Genomic DNA, 27,796 nt, shown 5'->3' with positions numbered 1-27,796 from the left:
CGGGGAATCTCTGGCTAATTTGCATAACCACGCCCACACAAAAGAGATTAAGAGGCTTTTAATTGCATAACCCCGCAATCAAAATTACACAATTCCCGCGCAAATCCTCATTTCAATAACCACGCCCCCAACGCCTCAGAAAGGGGAAAACGTCATAATAGAAGAACCAATCAGCGCGAGGTATTCGTGACTCATTTGCATAACCACGCCCCACCTGGCTCGCCCGCCAAGGCCCGCCGCCGACCCCGGGCTCTCTCTGCTCCCAGTGCTCCCAGTAAGAGCGGCACTGGCAGGGAAAGCGCGCCCAGTTCCTGCCCGGGGCTCTCAGCATCGCTGCCGCTGCTCTCCCTGACATTCCCAGTGCTCCCAGTATCGCTCCCAGCGCCGCGCGGGCCGCAGCCGCTCTGCAACCCCTGGGGCCTGAGGGCGGCTGACTTTTGGGTGTCGGCATCGGGCCGGGCGGAGCGGGGAGCGAGAGGAAGAGGAGGGACACGGGAGGAGGAAGAGGAGGGACACGGGAGGTGGAGCAACAACAGGAACAGGAACCAGCGGCCGGAACAGGAGCAGCGTTTTTGGCACCACGCGCTTCCCCCGCCCGCCCGCTCAGCCGCAGCTCGCCCGGCTCCGGCACCAGCGGCGACCCCGAGAAGCCGCAGGTGAGCGGGGAGGGGGAGCTCGCCCCAAATCCATCCCGGGGGGCTCCGGGAGGGGTTTTTTTTGCGGGGCAGGGGATGTTTGGATGTGGCAGGAGCCCAAAGGCGAGCCCGAAATGGCCCTGGAGGGATCTTGGCGGGTCCCAGGTGGCGATGGCCCGGGAGCGGCGGGGAGGGGGCGATCTCGGCTCTGGGCATCGCCGGCAGAGCCGGGGGGGAAGGCGGGAGCCCCGGAGCGGGGAGAGCGCCCAGGGCCGATCCCGGAGCCGGGGCACCCCCGGCAGCCTGGAGGGCTGCGGGAGCTCGGTGATGAGCGGGCTCCGGGCCCCCCGAGGCTGAAAGGGGCGCTGACTTCTCCAGCTGCCCTTGGCCAGCGGCACCAGCGAACCCAACGCGCTCAGCCCTTGTTTTCCTCCCCATAGCAGCATTTCCCAAACCTCGGCACCGAGGAGGAGGAGGAGGCCGTGAGGAAGAGGAGGAGGATGGCCCTGGACGCGCAGGCAGGTGAGGAGGAAGTCAGTGCCCCTTTTCCCCTGTGTCCTGCTCCATGTCCTTGTCCTTGGCTCTGGCCCGGAGGCAAATCCCATCCTGTGCTTGTCCTTCGTGCCCCAGAGCAGGAGCTGAGCACGGAGAGCAGCGAGGACAAATCCCCGCGGCAGAACCTCGTGCAAGAGGCCGTTGGCAGCGGCTCCACGGCGCAGGAACGCAACGGGGAGGAAAAGCCCCGCAGATGCCGCACCAGGAGGGGCTGCAAACGCACAGCCCGGGGATCCCAGCAGGAAAGAGCCAGCCCGGGCCGGGGAGGCGGCCGCAGCTCCGAGCTGGGGCTCCAGGAGCAGCTTCACGATGGGGAGAAGCCCCACAAGTGCTCGGAATGTGGGAAGGGATTCAGGAGGAGATCGGACCTGATCAAACACCACACAGTTCACACGGAGGAGCGTCCGTACGAATGTGAGGAGTGTGGGAAGAGATTCAAAGTGAGCTCAAGGCTGGACAGACACCAGAGAATCCACACGGGGGAACGGCCCTATGAGTGTGGGGAGTGTGGGAAGAGATTCAACCAGAGCTCAAGCCTGAAAGAACACCAGAGGACCCACACTGGGGAACGGCCCTACGAGTGTGGAGAGTGTGGGAAGACATTCACAGTGAGCTCAAACCTGAAAACACACCTGAGGATCCACACTGGGGAGAGGCCCTACGAATGTGATAAATGCAGGAAGAGGTTTCGGAGCAGATCCTGTCTCCTCGAGCACTATCGCATTCACATAGATGAGAGGCCTTATGAGTGCTCTGAGTGTGGGAAGGGATTCAAGCACAACTATGCCCTCGTCCTCCACCGGCGCACCCACACCGGGGAGAGGCCCTACGAGTGTGATAAATGCAGGAAGAGGTTTCACAGAAGGTCCGGTCTCTTCCTGCACTATCGCACTCACCTGGATGAGAGGCCTTATGAGTGCCCCGACTGTGGGAAGGCCTTCAAGCACAACTGCACCCTCATGATGCACCGGCGCATCCACACCGGGGAGAGGCCCTACGAGTGTGATAAATGCAAGAAGAGGTTTCAGACCGGCTCCAGTCTCCTCCTGCACTATCGCAGTCACCTGGATGAGAGGCCTTATGTGTGCCCCGACTGTGGGAAAAGCTTCAAGGTCAACTCCGCCCTCATGATCCACCGGCGCATCCACACCGGGGAGAGGCCGTATGAGTGTGATAAATGCAGGAAGAGGTTTCCCACCAGCTCCAGTCTCCACCTGCACTATCGCAGTCACCTGGATGAGAAGCCTTATGAGTGCTCCGACTGCGGGAAGAGCTTCACGCAAAACTCCACCCTCATCAAGCATCGGCGCATCCACACTGGGGAGAGGCCCTACGAGTGTGATAAATGCAGGGAGAGGTTTCAGGCAAAATCCCATCTCCTCCGTCACTATCGCACTCACCTGGATGAGAAGCCTTATGAGTGTCAAGACTGCGGGAAGAGATTCAAGCAAAACTCACACCTCATCAGGCATCGGCGCATCCACACTGGGGAGAGGCCCTATCAGTGTCCCGAGTGTGGGCAGAGCTTCTCCTTTAGCTCTAACTTGATCCGACACAAACGGATTCTCCACTGAGGGAAGCCCTGCGCGTGCCCCGAGTGCGGGAAGAGCTTCGTGCGCTGCTCCAGCTCCATCCCCCATGGCAGGATCCGCGCTGGATGATCCCCAGTGAGCCCCGGTGGGCAGAGCCCCGCTGAGCCCTGGTGCCGCTGATCCGTGTTGGGAACACACCTGGCTGGGGGCTCCACGTCCTCCTGCTCCCATCCCAGCCCACATCCCATTCCCAGTCCCATATTCCCTGTCCTGTTCCATTTCTTGTGCTCTTAGTCCCTCTCCCATTCCCATGTTTGAATTTCTGTATTTCCAGTCCTGTTCCCATATTCCCATTCCCAATTCTGATCTCATATTCCCCTTTCCCATTCCATTCCCATCATCTTAATCCCTATCCCATGTTCTCTCTCCAATTGCTATTTCCATATTCCTTGTCCCGTTCCCATATTCTCATTCCCGGTTCCTCTTTTCATTCCTGTCCCCATTCCCAGTCTCTGTCCCCATTCCCAGTTGTTGCAGTGTAACAGAATCTCTCTGAGTCCCTCCAACAGAGAACAGAATGCAAGGATTAAAATTGAAATTAAATTAGAATTAAAACCCTTTTGTAGAAATTATAGTATATTAAGACAAACACACATGGAATAGAGATCTAAGGTTTACATAAAGGAAGCAGTAATACTCAGTTGCATAGATATGAAGTAGAAATGTAAACTGTAGTTTGAAGTTAGTAAGAATGTATTTTTCAGTGCCTTGAAATGTAAAACCCTTACATTCTGGTGTGGAAAAGAATATGCAGTGATAACTCAAAACACAACTCAAGACAGAATAAAATATAGTAAAAATATTTTTATATTTTCAGATCGGACTGACAGGCCATGTGCACAAGTTAGACAAGTAGACTTTTGTATTAGAGAAGCAGAATTCTATGAGGTTTAGAAGAAATGCTTCAGGCTGGTGGTTTTGTTCTTTGGCTAATTTGTCAATAAAAATCCCTGTCTTGGAACCAGAGCTCTCTCTCGCTCCTCTCTCGTCGCTCTTTCTTCCTCCACCACCATCATCATCACCACTGCCAGCACGGGAGAGAAGAAGCAGAGGAAGAAGAAGAAGAAAAGAAGAGAAGAAGAAAGGCCAGGGAGCATCTGCCTCTCGAGCCTCTGTCCCAGGCCGCAGCTTCCCCCTCTGGCAGCAGAGAGCTGCTGCTGCTTCCATGGGCACTTTAGGCCACACAGATTGCACAGGGACTTGAGAGCCTGGCACTCTTTGCCTTTGGAGCCTGCTGTGCCTTTGCACTGAACACCTTGGCAGCAGCAGCAGCTGCTGTGCTCTCTGAAGCTGTAAAGCCATCCCCAATCCCCACAGGCGCTGCCATTGCCGGTGCCGCTGCTGAGGCCGCCTGTGCCACGGGGGCCTGAGGGCTCCCCAGCTGGGGCTGCCTGTGCCACACGAAGCCTTGAGCCCTGCTGCTGCCCTTGGCCAGCTGCAGAGAGCACAAGGCTTTGGCCATTGCTCAGAGGCCCCCAGCTGGCCACAGCAGCCCATGCTGCCAGCAGCCCTGGGCCTCAGAGCCCTCCCTCCTGCTGGGGCCGTGCAGGGGCCATGGGCCTGCACCAGGCTCCTGCTCTTGCCACAGGAGCAAGGCTGCAGCTCCAGCCTTTGGGCCCTGCGCCGCAGCAGCCCAGGGCAGGCCCAGCTGCAGAGCTCCCAGCCCCGCTGCCTTTCACTGCAGCTCTGCTCAGCACTGATCCCCAGCCCAGATTCTCTCTGCGCTTGCTGCTCCCACATTCCCCGTCCTGTTCCCGTATTTCCAGTCCCTGTCTCAATTCCCAGTGTCCAAGGGCTGTGTTCGGGTGTGTTCTGGATGTCACCGTACAATGGACTGGGGCAGATTCGGGTCAGGAACAGCCGAACTTTCTGCTCCTGATTCTTGAAGCCATGATGCTCTGAACACAATAGTCCATAAATCTCCCCACCTTTTGGCCAGGGGCCACTCCCCTTGGAAAATGACTATAAAATTATCACTCTCCAAAGAGACTTTTGAGACTTCCTTCTCCCCACGGATGGAAGACATCGCCGGATGATCCAAGGACCTATTCCCCTTATTATCTCTCTCTCTCTTTCTGCTTCATCATCCTTTTATCTCTCTCCTTCTCACCATTACCCCAAAACTGAGTTGTTGGCCCTCAAAATATTGCTTTGCTTCTTGCTGCTGAACAAAACCTTAGTGTCTTGCTGTTGTCTTTTGCACCCTGCGGTCGAACGAACCATCACGACCCCCGCTCAGATTGTGCCGACCGTGACAACTGGGAATGTCCCTGAGGGGTTTGGTGACAATCTGGGGACACTGGTGACAATTTGGTGACAATTTGAGGACACTGATGACAATCTGGTGACACTTTGGTGACACCACCACACTTTTATTGACGCCACCCCCTCCTCCACCCCCCAAAAACCCCAAAATTTCCCCTCCCAGTCCATCCCAGTTCATCCCAGTCCGTCCCAGTTTGGCCTCCCGGCCTAGGGCAGTCCCTTGGTGGCCCCTTGGTGGCCCGGTGGCCTCGGGTGTCGTTTCCAGAGCCAGTACTCGCCCACCTCGATGCTGTGGTGGTGCCACCAGTACAAACCAGTAAGGACCAGTAAGGCCAGGAATGGGAGGAGACTCCCGAGCAGGACGGGGAGGAGCGGGAAGGGCGCGGAGTCTGGGGCGGAGTCTATGGGGGGAAATGGGGAGGAGTTAGGAAAAATCATAAAGAATGCCAAAAAAATCCCCAAAACCCCAAAAAATAATAATTTTTTAAAAAATTTAAAAATTAAAAAAAAAACCTCCCTGCAAAAAATCCCCAAAAAACAACAAAATAAACCCAAAAACCAAAACAAAACAAAACAAAAATCCCCAAAAAAATCCTTTAAAAAACCAAAATAACCTCAAACTCCCCCCAAAAAACCCCAAAAAGTCCCACCAAAAATCCAAAACCTTCCAAAATGCCCCCAAAAAAACCCTAAACCCCCCCAAAAAATCCCCCCCAAGCTCCCAAAACATCCTCAAAAAAACCCCAAAAATCCCCCAAAAAATCCCCCCAAAAAATCCTTCCAAGAAACCCCAATAAAACCCAAATAAAAAAAACCAAAACAAAAAACCCCCAGAAAAACTTTTAAAAAATCCAAAAATCCCCCCAAAAAACCCCTCCAAAAAACACCCAAAAAAACCTCAAAAAATCCCTAAAACATCCCAAAGATGCCCCAGACCCTCTAGACCCCAAAAACAAAACAAACAAAAAAAAATCAAAAGCCCCAAATTTCCCCCTCACCCACACTGCTCCCAGACGGTCATGTTGCCCACAAAACTCCCCCCAAAAATTTAAAAAAAAATTAAATTAAAATCCCCCAAAAATCCAAAAAAACCCTAAAAAATAAAAAAAAAGATAATTTAAAAATCCCCAAAAAAATCCCAAAGATCCCCCAGACCCTCCAGATCCCAAAAATCCCCAAAAACCCCCAAAACCCCTCAGAAAATCCCAAATTTCCCCTTCGCCCACACTGCACCCAGACGGTCACGTTCCTCTCGGCGCTCCCCAGGTCATTCCGTGCCCGGCACAGGTAAATCCCGGCGTGGATTCGCTCGGCGCGGAACGGAGTCCCCACGGGAACGGAGTTCCCGTCCTTGGTACAGTTCAGCTCCGGATCCGGAATTCCGCGAGTCCGGCAATCCAGGATTTCGTTCTCACCCTCGATCCAGTTCAGCTGGGCCGGGCAATCCAGGCGGGGTTTGGCTGTGGGGGGAAAAAAATGGGAAAAAAGTTGGGGAAAAGTGGGAAAAAAGTAGGGGAAACGGTGGGGAATAGTGGGAGAAGAGGTGGGAAAAATTGGGAGAAGAGGTGGGAAAATTTGGGAGAAGGGGTGGAGAAATTTGGGATGAGGGTTTGGAAAAATTGAGGAAAAAAGTTGAAAAATGGCGAAAAATTTGGGGAAAAGTGGGGGAAAAGTTGAGGAAAAGTGGGGAAAAGGGTTGGGAAAAATTGGAGAAAAGTGAGGAAAAGGATTGGGAAAAATTGGGGGAAAATTGGGATAAAGGATTGGCGGAAATTGGGAAAAATTGGAGAAGGGTTGGGAAAAACTGGGGAAAAAGTTGGGAAAAAGTGGGAAAAAGGTTTGGGGAAAAGTGGGAAAAATTGGGATAAGGGTTGGGAAAAAGCGGGAGAAGTTGGGAGAAGGAGTGGGAAAAAGTGGGGGAAATTTGGATAAAGGATTATGAAAAAAATGGGAAAAATTGGGAAAAGGGTTGAGAAAAAGTGGGAAAAAAGTTGGGGGAAAAGTGGGGAAAAAGTTGGGGAAAAAGTGGGAAAAGGGTGGGGAAAAGTGGGAGAAGGGTTGGGAAAAATTGGGGAAAATTGGGAGAAAGGTTGGGGAAAATTAGAAAAAAAATGGGAAAAAAATGGGAAAAAATGGGAAAAAAATGGGAAAAAAATGGGAAAAAATGGGAAAAAAATGGGAAAAAATGGGAAAAAAATGGGATAAAGGGCTGGGGGAAAGTGGGAAAAATTGGGAGAAGGGTTGGGATATGGTGGGAGAAGGGTTGAGAAAAATTGGAATAAGGGGTGGGAAAAAGCACTAGGAAAATCCAAGATAAAGCACCAGGAAAATCCAGGATAAAGAACAAGAAAAATCCGAGATGAAGACAAGAAAAATCCAGGATAAAACACCAGGAATTCCCAGGACAAACCCCACAATTCCCACCAGAAATTCCCAGAAAAAACCCAAAATTCCCCCCAGAAATTCCCTCACCAAGCACCCGGATTTGCTTCGATTCCCTCCGGCTCCCGTAGGGCATCGTCTGCGCCTCGCAGCTCACGTTCAGCTCTCCCTCCTCATCCTCAGGCACCCAATACAGGCACTGCTTCAGGAACCAGTCCAGATCCAAGCAGCTCCCGTCCAGTGGCAACCCAAAGCGATTTTGGGCCACCAAATTCAGCCTGGTGTCCTCGGGGGCGTTTGGGGACAGGGAGCAGTTAACCCAGAGATCCTCGCCGGCCACCGCGGTGTTCGGGGAGTGCAGCTGTGGTTTGGGGATGTCTGTGGGGGAAAGGGTCATTCGGGGTCAGGTGGGGTCATTCAAGGTCAGGTGGGGTCACTCAGTGTCACCTTGGGTCACTCAGTGTCACCTGGAGTCACTCAGTGCCACCTGGGGTCACTCAGTGTCCCTCTGGTCACTCAGTGTCCCCTGTGGTCACTCAGTGTCCCCTGTGGTCACTCAGTGTCACCTGTGCGTTGTCCCCATTAAAATCTCCCAAAATCCCAACAAAATCCCATTAAATCCCTATAAAATCCCATTAAAATCCCGTAAAATCTCAACAAAATCTCATTAAATCCCATTAAAATCCCATTACAATCCTACTAAAATCCCCATGAAAATTCCTATAAAATCCCATTAAAACCCCATTGAATCCCATTAAAATCCCATTAAAATCCCATTACAATCCCAACAAAATCCCATTAAAATCCCTATAAAATTCCATTAAAATCCCATTAATATCCCATTACAATCCCAACAAAATCCCTATAAAATCCCTATAAAATCCCAAAAAAATCCCTATAAAATCCCTATTAAATTCCATTAAAATCCCATTAAAATCTCAACAAAATCCCATTAAATCCTCATTACAATCCCATTAAAATCCCTATAAAATCCCATTAAAATCCCATTAAAATCCCATTAAAATCCCATTAAAATCCCTATCCATAAACTCATTTGCCCCCCTTTTGTCCAACACCACAAAGCCCCGACCCCACCTCGGGTAATCCCAAACCCGGCACAAAAAATTCGCATCCAGTCACTCCTTGAGAAAAAAAAAAAAAAAAAAAAAAAAAAAAAAAAAAAAAAAAAAAATTGAGAATTTGGGTGGATTTTTTGGGGGATATTTTCTGCATCTCAGCAAATCCAGTGTAATGGAATGTGTTTGTTACCAAATCTTGTTCAGTAAGCGCTTACAGACCCCGAATGCAAAGGGTTTCTCGTTACCACCTCTTCCTGTTGAGCGAACAGAGGAGCCCACACAAGGCTACAGAGACAGAAAAATAGCAGAGGATGTGCTGAGAAATAAAGACAACACCAGCCCCTTATCAATTCCCACCAGGAGCTGGGAGTGACACCCGAGCAACTCCTCACCCCTGCTCGCTAAAATCGCAGAGCACAGCATTAATCGGAACGAGCAACCGCAAGAACTGGAAAATAAACTGAAAAAAAAAAGAGTTAAAACTGTTTTTTGGTGTGGCGATGACTCCCCGACCCGCCCAGCGCTGTTTTGTTCAATTCGCTTATTAATAAATTTTCTGTAATTAATCTAAACTGGCTCCTCCAGGAAAAAGTCGAGTTTTCCTCCTGGAAAAACTCGAAGCCAAATTTCGGTGTTTTCCCGACAAAACATCCCGCAAAATTCTGGTGGAACCAAAAAAAAACAAAAAAACCCCCCAACATTGGAAAGTCCGCAGAACGCAGCAGAAACAGGAAAAAAAATTAAAATATTTATGAGTAAACCTCCAAAAATGCAGAAAATACTCGGGACCCGGCCCTGGCTGAGCCCCCCATAAAAATTCCGGTCAAGAAAAGGGAGAGAAATAACTAAATTTAAAAAAAAATAAATAAAAAATTTTAATGGATTTTTGAAAGTATAAACAAAATAATTAAAATTCCCAGAATGGGAACAAAAACATTCTGCCCCCCCCACCGCCCCCAATCAACAATGGGATTCGGAGATGGCGACAAACGGGTGACAAGTGGCGACCACGAGGGTTTGGGTGCTCGCCACCCCCCCACACCTGTCCGGTGTCACCCTCGGTGTCCCCTCACCCCCTGCCCGGTGTCACCCTTGGTTTCCCCTCACCTGCCCGGTGTCACCCTCGGTGTCCCCTCACCTGCGATGACACCCAAGGTGCCGAGTGCCAGCGCCAGCAGCGCGGGGGCCACAATGCCGGGGGGGTGACAGCGGGTCCTGCTCCGCTTCTGGCAGCGGAACCGGGTCCGAGGGGGTGGAACCGGGTACCGGGGCTGGAACCGGTTCCCGGGACACCGTGAGGTGCTTGGTGGGTTCGGGGTCTTTGGGCTCGGTGGGTTTGGGGTCTCTGGGTTGGATCCGGTGCGGGTCCGCAGCCCCGGAAAGATCGGTTCGGGCTCTCCAGGATGGATCGGTTCGGGTTTTTCAGGAGAACCGGGATGGATCGGTTTGGTTTACCGGGAGAACCGGGATGGGTCCGGTTCGGGCTCTCCGGGATGCTCCAGTTCGGTTTTTCCGGTAAAGCTCCGGTTCCGATTTTCCCGGCTCGATCAATTCCGATTTTCCCGGCTCGATCAATTCGGATTCTCCGCTCGGGTCCCTTTGGGCTCTTCCGGGTCCGTCCGGTTCGGGGTCTAGGTGTCCCTCTGTCCCTCTGTCCCACTGTCCCTCTGTCCCTGTGTCCCTGTGTCCCCGTGTCCGTCCCTCCGCCACCTCCCGCCCGTTTTTGTCGCCCCAGGCCCGTCCCGCCCCCGGGGATTTCCGGTCCCCTGACCCTGCCTGTGACATCTTTTGTGTTCCCCTACTCCAGGATGTGACAATTTTTGTGACCCTGTGCCCCCAGGATGCAACAATTTTTGCGTCCCCGTGCCCGTGTCCTGGGACCATTTTTCTACCTCTCCTGTCCTGCGACAATTTTTGTCCCTTGTCCCCTCCCTTGTCCCCAGCCCAGGCTCAGCTTTGAGCCCCTCCAAGCCCCGAGGTGCCACCCCCAGCTCGTGACAGGGCTGTCACCTGATGTCCCCAAGGATGATCCATGATTTCCCCTGTTCTAGGATGGTCCCTGATGTCCCCAGGGCGGTTCCTGCTGTCCCCAGGATGTCCCCTGATGTCCCCTGATGTCCCCTGATGTCCCCACCGCCCCATCCCTCTGTCCCTCATCCCCGAGGCTCCGCTGGTGACACCCAGCCCTGCCACCCTCCCTGCTGTCACCTCCAGGCCACCAGAGGAGGAAAAGCCCGGGGACATTTGTGACAAGGGGACAGGGGGACAGGGATAAGGGGACAGGGACATTAGGGACAGAGCTGAAAGGACATCTGGGGGGCAGCGATGATGCGCGGAAAGCACTCTATAACTCACAGAAATAAGTTATAAGAGTAGGTATGTATTTATTCAGCGCTGGGTGCATGGGGGATCGCTCCTTCAAAAGCATGCACACCTTTGGCGACCTGCGCCTCGCCTTTTATTCTCTACAAACTAGGAATATACAATTCGCCTAATACATATTTATTGCCTATCTCTGCTTCATATGGAAATTAGTTTCACGCTTCTTTGCGACTGCGCATTGTTCTTTTAGGGTCGCTCTGGTGGTCTTCGGGGGTCTTCAGATGAAGTAAGGAGTCTTCCTCTCAGTTTGAACTTTTTACTTTGTATTCTTGCGCATGCTCTCTTTTTAGTTCTTTGGTTAATTTCCGGACTTCAGCATCAGTTTTTTTCTTTCCAGGGACCCTTCATCTTGTGGGTTTTTGTTCTTCTATTTTAATCTGTCACCTTCATCCTGCAGCTTGGCTGTTCTTCCTGTTTTGCAAGCACCATAAGTTATAGCTGACACTATAGTTTTGTCAGTTCCCTTTTCAATCAAAATCTTTCTAAATACTTAATTCTTAAATCTGAATTTCTCTATTTCAGTCCCCCCTTTTCTGGAAAATTAGTAAATTTTTTTACTTAATATCGATACTTGTTTCTTTTCTAGTTTAACTTCACGGCTTGCCTCTCTCGGCATGTATCTCTCATTACATTACCATATACTGTCACTAGGGAAGTCAGTGCCACTATTCGCTTTAACATCTTCCAGTTTTAAACAAGTATTTTAATAGACAGCACCAGACTTACACCTACTAATATCAGCATGACAATGATAGGGTGGCAAAGCGTTTTTAGAATCTCAGTTGCAGTTGGTGACCATTCAAAGAGTGCATCCCACCAGTGATGAGTTGCATCTTGTTTTACTTTTTGTAACACTTTGCTTATCTTTTTTTATATCATGATAGACAGTAACCAGAGTTTTTTGCCTATTTTCTTGAATTTTTTTCAGGATTTTTGTCAGGTTTTGGTGTTTTATTAGCTGCTTTATTAATGTAAGATTCATTTCAATGGGTGTAGGTGATAATCTATGATATATTGTGTAATTAGATCTTATTAATTGGTGGGATGTAACTGGTGCTACATATGAAAAGTTACATCCAACTATTTTAACAAAACTACAAATACAAAGGTTAGAATGGTTTTTAGTGGATAAGATTACATTATCATTTATTTTTACAGAAGCACAAGCAGTTTTTAAACATACACAGCCTAAGCCAATATATACAAGCACAGTTTCTTGACTAGTATTTGGATGAATTTCAAAGTGGCAAATACTTTGCTTAGTATCCAGACATATATCTTGTGCATCAATTGTGTTACTCTTACAGATAAACTCTAGTTGTTCTTTTGTAGCACAAGATTTTAAATTTACAGTTTGCCATTTCTCATTCATTATCTGGGCCCATGCTCTGTGCTTTGAGGGATATAGCACTGCCTTTTCATGATTTAATTTTAATGCAATAATAGGGTGGATAGTGTAAATCATGGCATTACGTATAATAAGCACAAAAGCAGTAGCCATTTCAGTGATAGGGTTATAGGTAAAATTTACAAGAGTTTACCAGGATTGAAGTTTTTTTTCTAAATTGTTTGCATTGTCTTAGACAATTTTCTGAACTTCAATGGGAAAAGCACTTTTACTTCTTTTTTTTATTACTAAAGCAACTGTTAATTGCATTCATAATTGTGCTTGTATGCAACTGAGAGCTAATGACACATTGTCTTGGGCCTTATTAAGTGCCTTTATTATTAACTCATGGTCTTGGTTTGTAACTTTTTCTCACTTTGGCAATACTTTAGAGATTTGCCACTGACTAGTTCTTAGTGCTAATAAAGAGGATCGTAGGGGTTGATCTAGCTTTTTCAGATCACTTGTTGCAGTGGTTAACTTATTTATTAATATTTCTGAATTTATTTTGTTTCAAACTCTCAATCTTGTTTTTAATATTTCAGTTAAATTTCTTTGCATTTTGCTCTTAAAGTGTACTCGTTTTTGTAACTATGTTGCCCAGCCTTCAAAGGATGTTTTTAGGAAGGAGGAGTAGGTTGGCTGAATTTCAGAGATGTTAGTTTGCATTAGCAATTTAACACGTTTGAGAGACTACTCTGGGTTAAATAGCAGTTGTTGTTGGTTTGTATTTCTTATTACATAGGGGCCAACTTCATAAATTTTGGGTTCAATTTTAGGTAGAGTGGTTTGGGTTTGGGTCACAGCCGATTCAGTTATTGCAACAGTTGTAACATTTATTTTAAATTTGAATGTAAGCTCAATAGAATCGTGATACTAAAGGCAAACCATATACACAGTTTGTACTAATGTAAAATTACACTAACAATCTAATTTACTTGGACGACTACAGACTTTCGGGTCGCTGTTTGTAGGAGAAGTTGAAACAGTAATTTGTTTTGCTTTCTTATGTTTAGTTTCATTAACCATTTGACATCTTACTTCGATTACTTCTCTTATAGTCTCTTGAAGGGACCACAGCTCTTGATTTTGCCATTCATGCCTTTTATATATTTGGTTTCTATGCACAACTACAGTTGATAGGTTTAAATTTTTTATATTAGAATGCTTTCTCATGGATTTAGTGTACTGAATGAAAGCTTGGGACCAAGGCCACTTAGCTTCATTTTGACTAGAGGCACTTTTTAATTCTTGGATTACACTTATTATTACAAGCAAAACAAATAAAACAATTCTATTGATAAAATATTTGCAATCTAAATTACTGAATATTTTCGATTGCAATGTATTCATTTTGCTCGAGTAAGTTTTAATTTCAGTTCATTGTCACTCAATGTTACTTTCTAAGGGGCTTTTGGAGCTTTTTTCACTCGAGAGTGATGAATCTAGGCACTTTGTTTCTTGGTTTTAACTGCAGTGAAGGTGGTGAGGAGTACCTGGAATGGTCTTTCTCACTGTGGCTCTAAAGTTTTCTCTGTAAGAGACTTAACATACACATAATCTCCAGGTTGTATGTCATGCACTGGTCCATCCAGCCCTCTGCTTCGAGTTCCAGCCACATGTTTCTCAATTTTTTTGAGTTGCTTACTTAGGGCTATCATATAATCAGTCAGCTTCTTTTTTTCTACTTGGGTAGACAATCTTTTTTGCACTCCATATGGTTTCTCATAAAGCATTTTAAAGGGACTTAGTTTTTTTTTGGCTTTAGGCTTGGTTCGGATTCGCAGCAATGCCAGTGGGAGAGACTGAGGCCAAGGTAAATTAGTTTCTTGTCTTAATTTCACAATTTGTTGCTTAATTAAATGATTCATTTTTTCAACTTGGCTACTTGACTGGGGATGATATGGAGTATGGAGCTTCTAGTCTATGCCCAAGTGACGACTGATTTGTTGTACTATTTTTGAAATAAAGTGTGGCCCTTTATCTGAAGATATTGTGGCTGGAACTCCGAAGCGTGGGATTATTTTTTGTAACAATACTTTGGTTACTTCTTGGGCTTTGGTAGTTCTGGTGGGGAAAGCTTTTGGTCACTCTGAAAAGGTATCTGTTAACACCAGCAAATATCGATACCTTCTTTTTCTTGGGAGTTTTGAAAAGTCAATTTGCCACTGTTGTTTAGGCCCATGGCCTTTTTCAATTTGACTAAGTTTTGGTTTGGGGGTATTTTTGGGTTTGGTTTGGAGGTAAATGTTACACTGTCGGGTTACTTGAACTACAGTAGAGTATGAACTTTTGGCAGCAATCTTTTTAATTAGATAATTATACAGGGCATTTACTTTTCAGTGTGTTTTTTGGTGCTCTTCTCTTACTAATGACTATAACAGGTGAGAAGGGATGACTATTGTCCCTTCTGCAGTAACAGCCCATCCTTTTTGGTTATAGGTTCTTCTTTGATCTTTAATTAGTTTTCTATTCTTTTTGGTATATACTGGCTTACCTTCAAGGGAGACTTGTCTATCTGGAATTAAAGCTCTTTCAATTGTCACTTTACTTTTTGCTGCTTTTTTTGCTTCTTTGTCTGCTAGCTCGTTTTTTTCTTCTAATTTTGAGCTCATTTTCTGGTGTGCCTTAATGTGCATAATTGCTACTTGCTCAGGTAGCTGAACTGCTTCTAGTAGTTGTAGTATTTTTTGTGCATGTTTGATATTTTTTTTTGTGAGTTTAACAGTCCCCTGTCTTTTTAGATGGCTCCATGTGCATGTACAACTTCAAATGCATATTTTGAGTTTGTATAAATATTTATTTTCTTTTTCTTTGCAATTTCTAGGGCGCGGGTTAAAGCAATTATTTTAGCTTTTTGTGCAGAGGTACTTGTTGGCAAGGATCTAGATTTTATTCCTTCTTTGCAGGTGGTAACTGCATACTTAGCATGTTTTTTTCTACTGACGACGTAGCTGCTTTTATTAGTGAACTAGGTTTCTGTGTCATCTAAAGGGGTGTCTTTTAGATCTGGGCGGCTAGAATAGGTGGCTTCGATGGTCTCCAGGCAGTCGTGGTGTACTGGATCTCTTTGATTTTTACTAAGAAAAGAAGCTGGGTTGATAATATTAGTCACAATTATTTTTACATTATTTTGTTCTACTATGATGGCTTGGTATTTTAGGAACTTTTGTGGGGAAAGCTAGTGCTCGCCTTTTACTTCTAGGACTGCAGACACTGTGTGAGACACTAACACAGTAATTTTTTGGTTCAAGGTGAATTTGCGTGCCTCTTGAATATTCAGCACCACTGCTGCAACGGCTCTGAGGCATTTCGGCTATTTCTTGGCTGTTGCATCCAGTTGCTTAGAGAAGTAAGCAACCGCTCTCTGGTATGGACCTAGATTTTGGGCCAGTATTTTCAGGGCAATTCTCTGTTTTTCATGGGAAAACAGAAAGAATGGTTTACTCACATCTGGGAGTCTGAGAGCTGGAGCTGACATTAGAGCCTTTTTCAGCTGGTGAAAGGCCCGCGTGGTTTTTTTTGTTTACTGGAGTTCTCTGTTCTCGTTCGTAATGAGTGCATACAGAGGTTTTACAAGTAACTTATAGCTGTGTATTTACAGCCTACACCATCTTGTCATTTCTAAGAATGTTTGGAGTTCTTTTACTGTCTGAGGTTTCGGGACTTGGCAGATCGCTTCTTTGCGATCTTGCCCTAGAGTTTGTTGTTCTGCACTAATTTCATAACTCAGATAAATTACTTTTTGCTTTACTACTTGGGCCTTTTTTTTTGATACCTTGTATCTTTGAAGTCTTAGAAAGTTTAGGAGGCTTACTGTTCAGGTTGCACATGCCTCTTTTGTCTGGGTGGCTATGAGGATATCATCTACATACTGCAAGAGCTTTCTTTCTTTTGGGGGAGCCTCCCAGGATTCCAGGTCTTTGGCGAGTTGTTCCCCAAACAGGGTAGGAGAGTTTTTAAATCTCTGAGGCAGCACTGTTCATGTGAGCTGGGATTTGCGTCCACTTTTAGGGTTTTCTCATTCAAATGCAAAGATTTTTTGGCTGTCTTCATGGAGAGGGAGGCAAAAGAAGGCATCTTTCAAGTCTAGAACTGTAAACTAAGTTAGCTCTGGTGTTAGGCACGTTAGCAAAGTGTATGGATTTGCTACTACAGGATACAGATTTTCAGTGATTTTGTTAACTGCCCTTAGATCTTGTACTATTCGATATGACTCATCAGGTTTTTGGACTGGTAAGATGGGAGCATTAAACTCAGATTGACATTCTTTTAACAACCTTAATTGTAAAAAGTTTTCAACTATCGGGCTAATTTCTTCCCTGTCCTCCCTTCTCAAGGGGTACTGTTTAATTCTAACTGGTTGTTTTTTTTCCTTTAATTTAATTACTATAGGAGGTGCATTTTTTGCTCTCCCTGGCACATTAGAAGCCCACACTCCAGGGAACACTTGATTCATTATTTTTTTACTAATTCCTTTTTCTATTTGAACGGCTGTTAACATTAAACTTAATGTCTCTATGTACTGTTCATCATTTACCTTTAGAATAACTTCTTCATTTTTAAATTTAATAGTTACTTGTAATTGTTCTAACAGGTCTTTCCCCAAAAGATGTTTTGGGGATCTGGGGAGGTATAGAAATTTATGAATACCCCATTGCTTTCCAAGCTTATATTTTAATGGTTTACAAAAATATGCTTTTTCAGGTTGGCCAGTTGCTCTTATTACCGTAGCATAATCTTCTCCCACAGGTGTCAAAGTTTTATTTAAAGCTGAATATGTTGCTCCTGTGTTAACTAGAAATTTCACTTCTTTTTCTTTTCTCCCCAGTCTCAATTTTATAACTGGTGGATCTCCTGGGGTGCGATCTACCGGTCTTTTTCAGTCTTTATTCACATGTGCAATTATTTTTTTCTTTTTTTGAGGGCCACCACGTCTTCGTTTTGGGCACTTATCTTTCTAGTGGCCATATTTTTTACAGATCGCACACTGGTCCCTGCCCAGCCGGGATGGGCCTTGTCTAGGTGGTCCTCGTCTACGTCTTCCTCTCTCCCTCTTACTTACGACAGTTACCAGCCCTTTCTTTCCTTCTTTTCGGTTACTAAAAACTCTCTATGCTTCATTTACCAGAGTCTCTAAATTCCTCCCTTCTGCCTCTCGTATCTTTTGAAGTTTACGCCTTATGTCACTCGTAGATTGCCCTAGGAATAAACTGACTAGCTGCTGTATCTTTATGTCAGACCCAGGGTCCAGTGGTGTGTGGCGGCGCATTGCATCCCTTAATCGATTGAGGAATTTGGTTGGTGACTCAGAGGGCTTTTGCTTAATTTTATACAATGCTGACCAATTTATAGTTTTGGGAATGGCTTTTTCCATTCCCTTTGCAATCTACTCCCGATAGTTTTCTAACTTTTTTAATTCTGCTGATCTGTTTGGGTTCTACTGTGGATTTTGGAGTGGGAAATATTTTTTAACATTTAATTGTTGGATTCTATAAAAATTTTCTGCCAAATTTCCTGCCGTTTTTATAATTAATTGTCTTTCTGTCTCAGTCAGTGCATTTAATAATAACTGTATATTGTTCTAATCTGGATTATGTTGTTTTATTATATATCGCAGACGGTTAGCAGTGTTAACTGGATCACTTTGGTAATTTTTAGCAACCTTTTCCCATGCCTCCAAGTTAATTGAGGAGAAGGGAGATTTAACCAATATCCTTTCTCTCTCTGGTCCCACTGCCTCTCGCAGAGGTGCCTGTATTATGGGTTTTTGTTGTCTAGTCTGGTGTGCGATTGGAGGGGACGAATGGACTGGGGCTGTTGGTGCCTTTGAGTTTGCATTTTCATTTTCGTTCCCTCCCTGTCTTATGTGGGGAGACCTGAGCAAATCATCTGTCAGATCTTGTTCCTGGGCCACAGTCTGGTAAACTTTATTAGATTTTGTGCACCTTTGCCTTATGCTACACGCTGAACAACACCGCTTAAGTTTTTTTCTTTTGGTCTTATTCTCTTTTTCTAAGGCCAATACTAGAGGGTTAGATGGAGCCCTGAGCCCACAATCCCTCTGCCATTCGGGGTGGTTTTTAAGAGAGAAAAACATATCTGCATATGCTACTTCTGTCCACTTTCTTTCTCTTTTGAGAAACAGCATGAGCTGTAATAGTGTGTCATAGTTCAAAGTTCTACTGGGTGGCCACTTCGCTCTTTCGTCCAGTTTGTATAAAGGCTACTAGTTTTTACAGAATTTAATAAGGTCTCTTTTGCTTTCTGTGCTTCCTTGTCCAGAAAGGTCTTTTTAATGGGCAATAATACAGCCTAATGGACTAGCCCTAGGGATTTCTTTACTTTGTTCAGTTCCCATTATTTCCTCCCTTTTGTCTTGTCTTGTTTTTACTCAAACTTTTTTCCATATAGTTTTACTATTTTTTCTCAGTTGTCTTACTACACACACAACCCTAAATCACAGGCACCCAATGTAACTTCCCACGCTAGCTTCAGGATTTTAAATTCCACACTTGCACTCACTCCACACTGACCCCAGTCGCTTCGCTTTTCTCCGGCCGCTTCAGTCGCTCGAGGTCGGAACCGCGGATAGAGCTCCGCACTCACACCATACCAGAGGTATGTCTCACTCGTTCATTCACTCACTGACACACTCCACAACTCGACATGTCTGCACTTAACAGTCACACAATATAGCAGCAAAAACAAGGGTTCACTCGACCCACCCCCAGAGTCGCTAGCGGGCTGCTCTATCAGCTCAGTGAGACCCCTCCATCGGCCGCGCTATCGGCCGGGATCGATCTCTTTTCCTTTGTCTCCGGCCCCCCCTCGACCGGCTGCTTGCAAGCCCAAGGGACTGTGCTGTGCGTCAGACGTCTCTGCACGACTTACCAGCAGCCTTGTTGTAGATATTTAATACATACTGTTTTATTCGCAATGCTAGCAGGTCGTTGTCTGTTCTTGCAGTGAGCGAGCCGAGGTTCAGGGTTTTTCCAGGAAAGTCCTGGGGCGCGCCAGGGAATCTGCTCCTCGGCCGCTCCTGCAGCCGGACAGAGATCCTCCTGGCTGGCTCGCCAAAATGATGCGCGGAAAGCACTCTATAACTCACAGAAATAAGTTATAAGAGTAGGTATGTATTTATTCAGCGCTGGGTGCATGGGGGATCGCTCCTTCAAAAGCATGCACACCTTTGGCGACCTGCGCCTCGCCTTTTATTCTCTACAAACTAGGAATATACAATTCGCCTAATACATATTTATTGCCTATCTCTGCTTCATATGGAAATTAGTTTCACGCTTCTTTGCGACTGCGCATTGTTCTTTTAGGGTCGCTCTGGTGGTCTTCGGGGGTCTTCAGATGAAGTAAGGAGTCTTCCTCTCAGTTTGAACTTTTTACTTTGTATTCTTGCGCATGCTCTCTTTTTAGTTCTTTGGTTAATTTCCGGACTTCAGCATCAGTTTTTTTCTTTCCAGGGACCCTTCATCTTGTGGGTTTTTGTTCTTCTATTTTAATCTGTCACCTTCATCCTGCAGCTTGGCTGTTCTTCCTGTTTTGCAAGCACCATAAGTTATAGCTGACACTATAGTTTCGTCAGTTCCCTTTTCAATCAAAATCTTTCTAAATACTTAATTCTTAAATCTGAATTTCTCTATTTCAGCGATGGCACGAACGTGGGGACACCAGGGAGGGACAACAGGAGCCGGGGACAGGAGGAGTGGGGACAAAGGGGACACAAACGTGACAAAGGGGACAGGAAAGCTCCGAGTCGACAGGACGTGGCACTTCCTCATGTCACTTTCCCCTGGTGCCACCTCGTGTCATTGTCTCCTGGTGCCACTGTCACCTCCAAGAATTGACCCCTGGCCTGGAAAACCGGGAGAAATTGGGGGGAAAAAACAAAATTCACCAGGAGAAATTGAGGGAAAAAAACCCAAAATTCACTGGGAGAAATCGGGGAAAAAAACCAAAATTCACTGAATCAAATTGGGGAAAAAAACCCCAAAATTCACTGGAAAAAAATGGGGAAAAAAACCTCAAAACTCACTGGAAGAAATTGGAAAAAAAAAAAAACCAAATTCACTAGGAGATATTGGAAAAAAAAAGTCAAAATTCCCTGGGAGAAATTGCAGGAAAAAACCCCAAAATTCAATGGGAAAAATTGGGAAAAAACCCAAAATCCACCAGAAGAAATTGGGGGGTGGAATTTGGGGGATTAGGATATGAGGGGACCAAAAAATGAGGTGAAAAAACCGGAATTCAAGCAAAATAAAGGAGACATCTATGAAAAAAATTCCTTTAATTGCCACAGCAGGGCCCGAATTCCCAAAATTCCGAAAGGGATTGAGGCTGCTCCCGTCCACCAATCACAGCGCGTGATTGCTCGAAATTTGAATAACCACGCCCATACCATAAATATTAACATTATGTCAATTTGCATAACCAGGTCCTCAACAGAGCAGAATTCCCGCGCAAATTTCTATTTGCATAACCACGCCCCCAAACCTCCGGAGATAATGGGAGGGGCTACGAAAAAGAACAGCCAATCAGCGAGCGCTATTCAGAGTTATTTGCATAACCACCCCGTCTGGCCCCGCCCACCCACGGCCGCAGCCGTCCACGGGCGCTCTGTGCTCCCAGTTCGCCACCAGTGCTCCCAGTAAGAGCGGCACTGGCAGGGAAAGCGCTCCCAGTTCCTGCCCGGGGCTCTCAGCATCGCTGCCGCTGCTCTCCCTGACATTCCCAGTGCTCCCAGTATCACTCCCAGCGCCGCGCGGGGGGCAGATGCTCCCCAACCCCTGGGGCCAGAGCGCGGCTGCTTTTGGGTGTCGGCACCGGGCCGCAGGTGAGCGGGGAGGGGGAGCTCGCCCCAAATCCATCCCGGGGGGCTCCGGGAGGGTTTTTATTGCGGGCAGGGGATGTTTGGATGTGGCAGGAGCCCAAAGGCGAGTCCGAAATGGCCCTGGAGGGATCTTGGCGGGTCCCAGGTGGCGATGGCCCGGGAGCGGCGGGGAGGGGGCGATCTCGGCTCTGGGCATCGGCGGCAGAGCCGGGGGGGAAGGCGGGAGCCCCGGAGCGGGGAGAGCGCCCAGGGCCGGTCCCGGAGCCGGGGCACCCCCGGCAGCCTGGAGGGCTGCGGGAGCTCGGTGATGAGCGGGCTCCGGGCCCCCCGAGGCTGAAAGGGGCGCTGACTTCTCCAGCTGCCCTTGGCCAGCGGCACCAGCGAACCCAACGCGCTCAGCCCTTGTTTTCCTCCCCACAGCAGCATTTCCCAAACCCCGGCACCGAGGAGGAGGAGGAGGCCGTGAGGAAGAGGAGGAGGATGGCCCTGGAGGCTCAGGCAGGTGAGGAGGAAGTCAGTGCCCCTTTCCCCCTGTGTCCTGCTCCATGTCCTTGCCCTTGGCTCTGGCCCGGAGGCAAATCCCATCCTGTGCTTGTCCTTCGTGCCCCAGAGCAGGAGCTGAGCACGGAGAGCAGCGAGGACAAATCCCCGCGGCAGAACCTCGTGCAAGAGGCCGTTGGCAGCGGCTCCACGGCGCAGGAACGCAACGGGGAGGAAAAGCCCCGCAGATCCCGCACCAGGAGGGGCTGCAAACGCACAGCCCGGGGATCCCAGCAGGAAAGAGCCAGCCCGGGCCGGGGAGGCGGCCGCAGCTCGGAGCTGGGGCTCCAGGAGCAGCTTCACGATGGGGAGAAGCCCCACAAGTGCTCGGAATGTGGGAAGGGATTCAGGTGGAGATCGGAGCTGGTCAAACACCAGAGAATCCACACGGGGGAACGGCCCTACAAGTGCTCGGAATGTGGGAAGGGATTCAGGAGGAGATCGGACCTGATCAAACACCACACAGTCCACACGGAGGAGCGTCCGTACGAATGTGAGGAGTGTGGGAAGAGATTCAAAGTGAGCTCAAGGCTGGACAGACACCAGAGAATCCACACGGGGGAACGGCCCTACAAGTGTGGGGAGTGTGGGAAGAGATTCAGCCAGAGTGCACACCTGAAACAACACCAGAGGACCCACACTGGGGAACGGCCCTACGAGTGTGGGGAGTGTGGGAAGAGATTCAGAGTGAGCTCAAGCCTGATCCTACACAAAAGGATCCACACTGGGGAACGGCCCTACAAGTGTGGGGAGTGTGGGGAAAGATTCAGGCAGAGGTCAAGCCTGAACACACACCGGAGGATCCACACTGGGAAGAGGCCCTATGAGTGTGATAAATGCAGGAAGAGGTTTCAGAGAAGCTCCTGTCTCCTCCTGCACTATCGCACTCACCTGGATGAGAGGCCTTATGAGTGCTCCGACTGTGGGAAGGGATTCAAGCAAAACTCACACCTCATCACCCACCAGCGCATCCACACTGGGGAGAGGCCCTACGAGTGTCCCGAGTGTGGGCAGAGCTTCTCCTATAGCTCTAACTTGATCCGACACAAACGGAGTCTCCACTGAGAGAAGCCCTGCGAGTGCCCCGAGTGCGGGAAGAGCTTCGTGCGCTGCTCCAGCTCCATCCCCCATGGCAGGATCCGCGCTGGATGATCCCCAGTGAGCCCCGGTGGGCAGAGCCCCGCTGAGCCCTGGTGCCGCTGATCCGTGTTGGGAACACACCTGGCTGGGGGCTCCACGTCCTCCTGCTCCCATCCCAGCCCACATCCCATTCCCAGTCCCATATTCCCTGTCCTGTTCCATTTCTTGTAGTCTTGCTCCCTCTCCCATTCCCATGTTTGAATTTCTTTATTTCCAGTCCCATTCCCATATTCCCATTCCCAATTCTCTTCTCATATTCCCATTTCCCATTCCATTTCCATCATCTTAATCCCTATGCCATGTTCTCTCTCCAATTCCCATTTCCATATTCCTTGTCCCGTTCCCATAATCTCATTCCCAGTTCCTCTTTTCATTCCTGTCCCCATTCCCAGTCTCTGTCCCCATTCCCAGTCTCTGTCTTCATTCCCAGTTGTTGCAGTGTAACAGATTCTCTGAGTCCCTCCAACTGAGAACCAAATGCAAGGATTAAAATTAAATTAGAATTAAAACCCTTTTGTAGAAATTAAAGTATATTAAGACAAACACACATGGAATAGAGGTCTAAGGTTTAGATTAAGAAATTAGAAATATTAAGTTGCACAGATATGAAATAGAAATGTAAACCGTAGTTTGAAGTTAGTACAAATATATTTTTCAGTGCCTTGAAATGTAAAAGCCTTACAATCTGGTGTGGAAAAGAATATGCAGTGAGAGATCAAAAACACAGCTCAAGACAAAATAAAATACAGTAAAAATATTTTTATATTCTTCACTAGAACAGACAGGCCATGTGCACAAGTTAGACAAATAGAATTTTGTATTAGAGACGGAGAATTCCAAGAAGTTTAGGAGAAATGCTTCATGTTGGCGGTTTGGGCTCTTTGGCTAATTTGTCAATAAAAATCCCTGTCTTGGAGCCAGAGCTCTCTCTCGCTCCTGTCTCGTTGCTCTCTCTTCCTCCACCACCATCATCATCACCACTGCCAGCACGGGAGAGAAGAAGCAGAGGAAGAAGAAGAAGAAAAGAAGAGAAGAAGAAAGGCCAGGGAGCATCTGCCTCTCGAGCCTCTGTCCCAGGCCGCAGCTTCCCCCTCTGGCAGCAGAGAGCTGCTGCTGCTTCCATGGGCACTTTAGGCCACAGAGATTGCACAGGGACTTGAGAGCCTGGCACTCTTTGCCTTTGGAGCCTGCCGTGCCTTTGCACTGAACAACTTGACAGCAGCAGCAGCTGCTGTGCTCTCTGAAGCTGTAAAGCCATCCCCAATCCCCACAGGCGCTGCCATTGCCGGTGCCGCTGCTGAGGCCGCCTGTGCCACGGGGGCCTGAGGGCTCCCCAGCTGGGGCTGCCTGTGCCACACGAAGCCTTGAGCCCTGCTGCTGCCCTTGGCCAGCTGCAGAGAGCACAAGGCTTTGGCCATTGCTCAGAGGCCCCCAGCTGGCCACAGCAGCCCATGCTGCCAGCAGCCCTGGGCCTCAGAGCCCTCCCTCCTGCTGGGGCCGTGCAGGGGCCATGGGCCTGCACCAGGCTCCTCTTGTTGCCACAGGAGCAAGGCTGCAGCTCCAGCCTTTGGGCCCTGGGCCGCAGCAGCCCAGGGCAGGCCCAGCTGCAGAGCTCCCAGCCCCGCTGCCTTTCACTGCAGCTCTGCTCAGCACTGATCCCCAGCCCAGATTCTCTCTGCGCTTGCTGCTTCCACATTCCCCGTCCTGTTCCCGTATTCCCAGCCCCATTCCCGCTCCGTGTCCCCATTCCCCATCCCATTCTCACTCTTGCTCTGGATGCTCTAGTCCCAGTCCCAGATCCCTTCACGCTCTCACTCTTGTAGTCCAGTTCCCGGTCCCATTCTCGGTGCCAAATTCCCGGTCCCTTTGCTCCTTCCCGATCCCATTCCCAGACCCGGTCCCATTCTCAGACCCATTCCATTATTCCCATTGCCATTCCCTGTCCCTATTCCCTGTCCGTGGGTCCTTTCCTAATCCCCCTTCCAGTCCCTTTCCCTCTCCGGTATTCGCGGTCCATGTCCCCATTCCCGGTCCCTGTCCCCATTCCCGGTCCCCATTCCCAGAGCGCGGCTGCTTTTGGGACTCGGCACCGGGCCGGGCCGGGCTGGGAGCGGAGGAGAAGCGGGAGGAAGAGGAGCAGCGGCAGGAGGAGGAAGAGGAGGGAAAAGGGAGGAGGAAGAGGAGGGACACGGGAGGAGGAGCAGCAACAGGAACAGGAACAGGAGCAGCGTTTTTGGCACCACGCGCTTCCCCCGCCCGCCCGCTCAGCCGCAGCTCGCCCGGCTCCGGCACCAGCGGCGCCCCCGAGAAGCCGCAGGTGAGCGGGGAGGGGGAGCTCGCCCCAAATCCATCCCGGGGGGCTCCGGGAGGGTTTTTATTGCGGGGCAGGGGATGTTTGGGTGTGGCAGGAGCGCAAAGGCGAGCCCGAAATGGCCCCGGAGGGATCTTGGCGGGTCCCAGGTGGCGATGGCCCGGGAGCGGCGGGGAGGGGGCGATCTCGGCTCTGGGCATCGGCGGCAGAGCCGGGGGGGAAGGCGGGAGCCCCGGAGCGGGGAGAGCGCCCAGGGCCGATCCCGGAGCCGGGGCACCCCCGGCAGCCTGGAGGGCTGCGGGAGCTCGGTGATGAGCGGGCTCCGGGCCCCCCGAGGCTGAAAGGGGCGCTGACTTCTCCAGCTGCCCTTGGCCAGCGGCACCAGCGAACCCAACGCGCTCAGCCCTTGTTTTCCTCCCCACAGCAGCATTTCCCAAACCCCGGCACCGAGGAGGAGGAGGAGGAGGCCGTGAGGAAGAGGAGGAGGATGGCCCTGGAGGCGCAGGCAGGTGAGGAGGAAGTCAGTGCCCCTTTCCCCCTGTGTCCTGCTCCATGTCCTTGCCCTTGGCTCTGGCCCGGAGGCAAATCCCATCCTGTGCTTGTCCTTCGTGCCCCAGAGCAGGAGCTGAGCACGGAGAGCAGCGAGGACAAATCCCCGCGGCAGAACCTCGTGCAAGAGGCCGTTGGCAGCGGCTCCACGGCGCAGGAACGCAACGGGGAGGAAAAGCCCCGCAGATCCCGCACCAGGAGGGGCTGCAAACGCACAGCCCGGGGATCCCAGCAGGAAAGAGCCAGCCCGGGCCGGGGAGGCGGCCGCAGCTCGGAGCTGGGGCTCCAGGAGCAGCTTCACGATGGGGAGAAGCCCCACAAGTGCTCGGAATGTGGGAAGGGATTCAGGAGGAGATCGGAGCTGATCAATCACCAGACAGTTCACACGGAGGAGCGTCCGTACGAGTGTGAGGAGTGTGGGAAGAGATTCAAACTGAACTCAAGGCTGGACAGACACCAGAGAATCCACACGGGGGAACGGCCCTATGAGTGTGGGGAGTGTGGGAAGAGATTCAACCAGAGCTCAAGCCTGAAACAACACCAGAGGACCCACACTGGGGAACGGCCCTACGAGTGTGGTGAGTGTGGGAAGACATTCACAGTGAGCTCAAACCTGAAAACACACCTGAGGATCCACACCGGGGAGAGGCCCTACGAATGTGATAAATGCAGGAAGAGGTTTCGGAGCAGATCCTGTCTCCTCGAGCACTATCGCATTCACATAGATGAGAGGCCTTATGAGTGCTCTGAGTGTGGGAAGGGATTCAAGCACAACTATGCCCTCGTCCTCCACCGGCGCACCCACACCGGGGAGAGGCCCTACGAGTGTGATAAATGCAGGAAGAGGTTTCACAGAAGGTCCGGTCTCCTCCTGCACTATCGCACTCACCTGGATGAGAGGCCTTATGAGTGCCCCGACTGTGGGAAGGGCTTCAAGCACAACTGCACCCTCATGATGCACCGGCGCATCCACACCGGGGAGAGGCCCTACGAGTGTGATAAATGCAAGAAGAGGTTTCAGACCGCCTCCAGTCTCCTCCTGCACTATCGCAGTCATCTGGATGAGAGGCCTTATGTGTGCCCCGACTGTGGGAAAAGCTTCAAGGTCAACTCCGCCCTCATGATCCACCGGCGCATCCACACCGGGGAGAGGCCCTACGAGTGTGATAAATGCAGGAAGAGGTTTCACACCAGCTCCAGTCTCCACCTGCACTATCGCAGTCACCTGGATGAGAAGCCTTATGAGTGCCATGACTGCGGGAAGAGCTTCACGCAAAACTCCACCCTCATCAAGCATCGGCGCATCCACACTGGGGAGAGGCACTACGAGTGTGATAAATGCAGGGAGAGGTTTCAGGCAAAATCCCATCTCCTCCGTCACTATCGCACTCACCTGGATGAGAGGCCTTATGAGTGTCAAGACTGCGGGAAGGGATTCAAGCAAAACTCACACCTCATCAGGCATCGGCGCACCCACACCGGGGAGAGGCCCTACGAGTGTCCCGAGTGTGGGCAGAGCTTCTCCTTTAGCTCTAACTTGATCCGACACAAACGGAGTCTGCACTGAGGGAAGCCCTGCGAGTGCCCCGAGTGCAGGAAGAGCTTCGTGCGCTGCTCCAGCTCCATCCCCCATGGCAGGATCCGCGCTGGATGATCCCCAGTGAGCCCCGGTGGGCAGAGCCCCGCTGAGCCCTGGTGCCGCTGATCCGTGTTGGGAACACACCTGGCTGGGGGCTCCACGTCCTCCTGCTCCCATCCCAGCCCACATCCCATTCCCAGTCCCATATTCCCTGTCCTGTTCCATTTCTTGTGCTCTTCCTCCCTCTCCCATTCCCATGTTTGAATTTCTGTATTTCCAGTCCTGTTCCCATATTCCCTATCCCAATTCTGTTCTCATATTCCCATTTCCCATTCCATTCCCATCATCTTAATCTCTATCCCATGTTCTCTCTCCAATTGCTATTTCCATATAACATGTCCCGTTCCCATATTCTCATTCCCGGTTCCTCTTTTCGTTCCTGTCCCCATTCCCAGTCTCTGTCCCCATTCCCAGTTGTTGCAGTGTAACAGATTCTCTCTGAGTCCCTCCAACAGAGAACAGAATGCAAGGATTAAAATTAAATTAGAATTAAAACCC

The 27,796-nt window shown here is 49.4% G+C and overlaps 2 protein-coding genes across 3 annotated transcripts; one reads left to right on the top strand and one right to left on the bottom strand.

Moving 5' to 3' along the window:
• The first annotated feature begins 77 nt into the window (after nt 1-77).
• LOC117009506 (zinc finger protein 11-like) lies at nt 78-27,796 on the top strand. Its single transcript, XM_033083750.1, is given in 5 exon segments — nt 78-656; nt 1,076-1,153; nt 1,433-2,753; nt 21,958-22,713; nt 26,040-27,796. Coding segments are annotated over 4 exon segments (3,369 nt in total). The 5' UTR covers nt 78-656; nt 1,076-1,135; the 3' UTR covers nt 27,314-27,796.
• Nucleotides 5,208-7,919, bottom strand: LOC117009497 (intercellular adhesion molecule 3-like). 2 transcript variants are annotated; one of them, XM_033083739.1, is made up of 3 exons: nt 7,520-7,919; nt 6,274-6,507; nt 5,208-5,448 (listed from the first exon to the last, which is right to left on the bottom strand). In XM_033083739.1, the coding sequence occupies exons 1-3, from the start codon at nt 7,824-7,826 to the stop codon at nt 5,255-5,257; spliced, it is 735 nt and encodes a 244-aa protein (XP_032939630.1). In that variant the 5' UTR covers nt 7,827-7,919; the 3' UTR covers nt 5,208-5,254. The 2 variants fall into 2 exon arrangements, with proteins under 2 accessions (XP_032939630.1, XP_032939631.1); XM_033083740.1 differs by having other exon boundaries at nt 5,208-5,436.

The sequence above is a fragment of the Catharus ustulatus genome, chromosome 33 (genome assembly GCF_009819885.2).
Source record: "Catharus ustulatus isolate bCatUst1 chromosome 33, bCatUst1.pri.v2, whole genome shotgun sequence".
NCBI lineage: Eukaryota > Metazoa > Chordata > Aves > Passeriformes > Turdidae > Catharus > Catharus ustulatus.
Note: the sequence above shows the minus strand (reverse complement) of the source record. Positions and strands in the feature narration are given on the sequence as shown.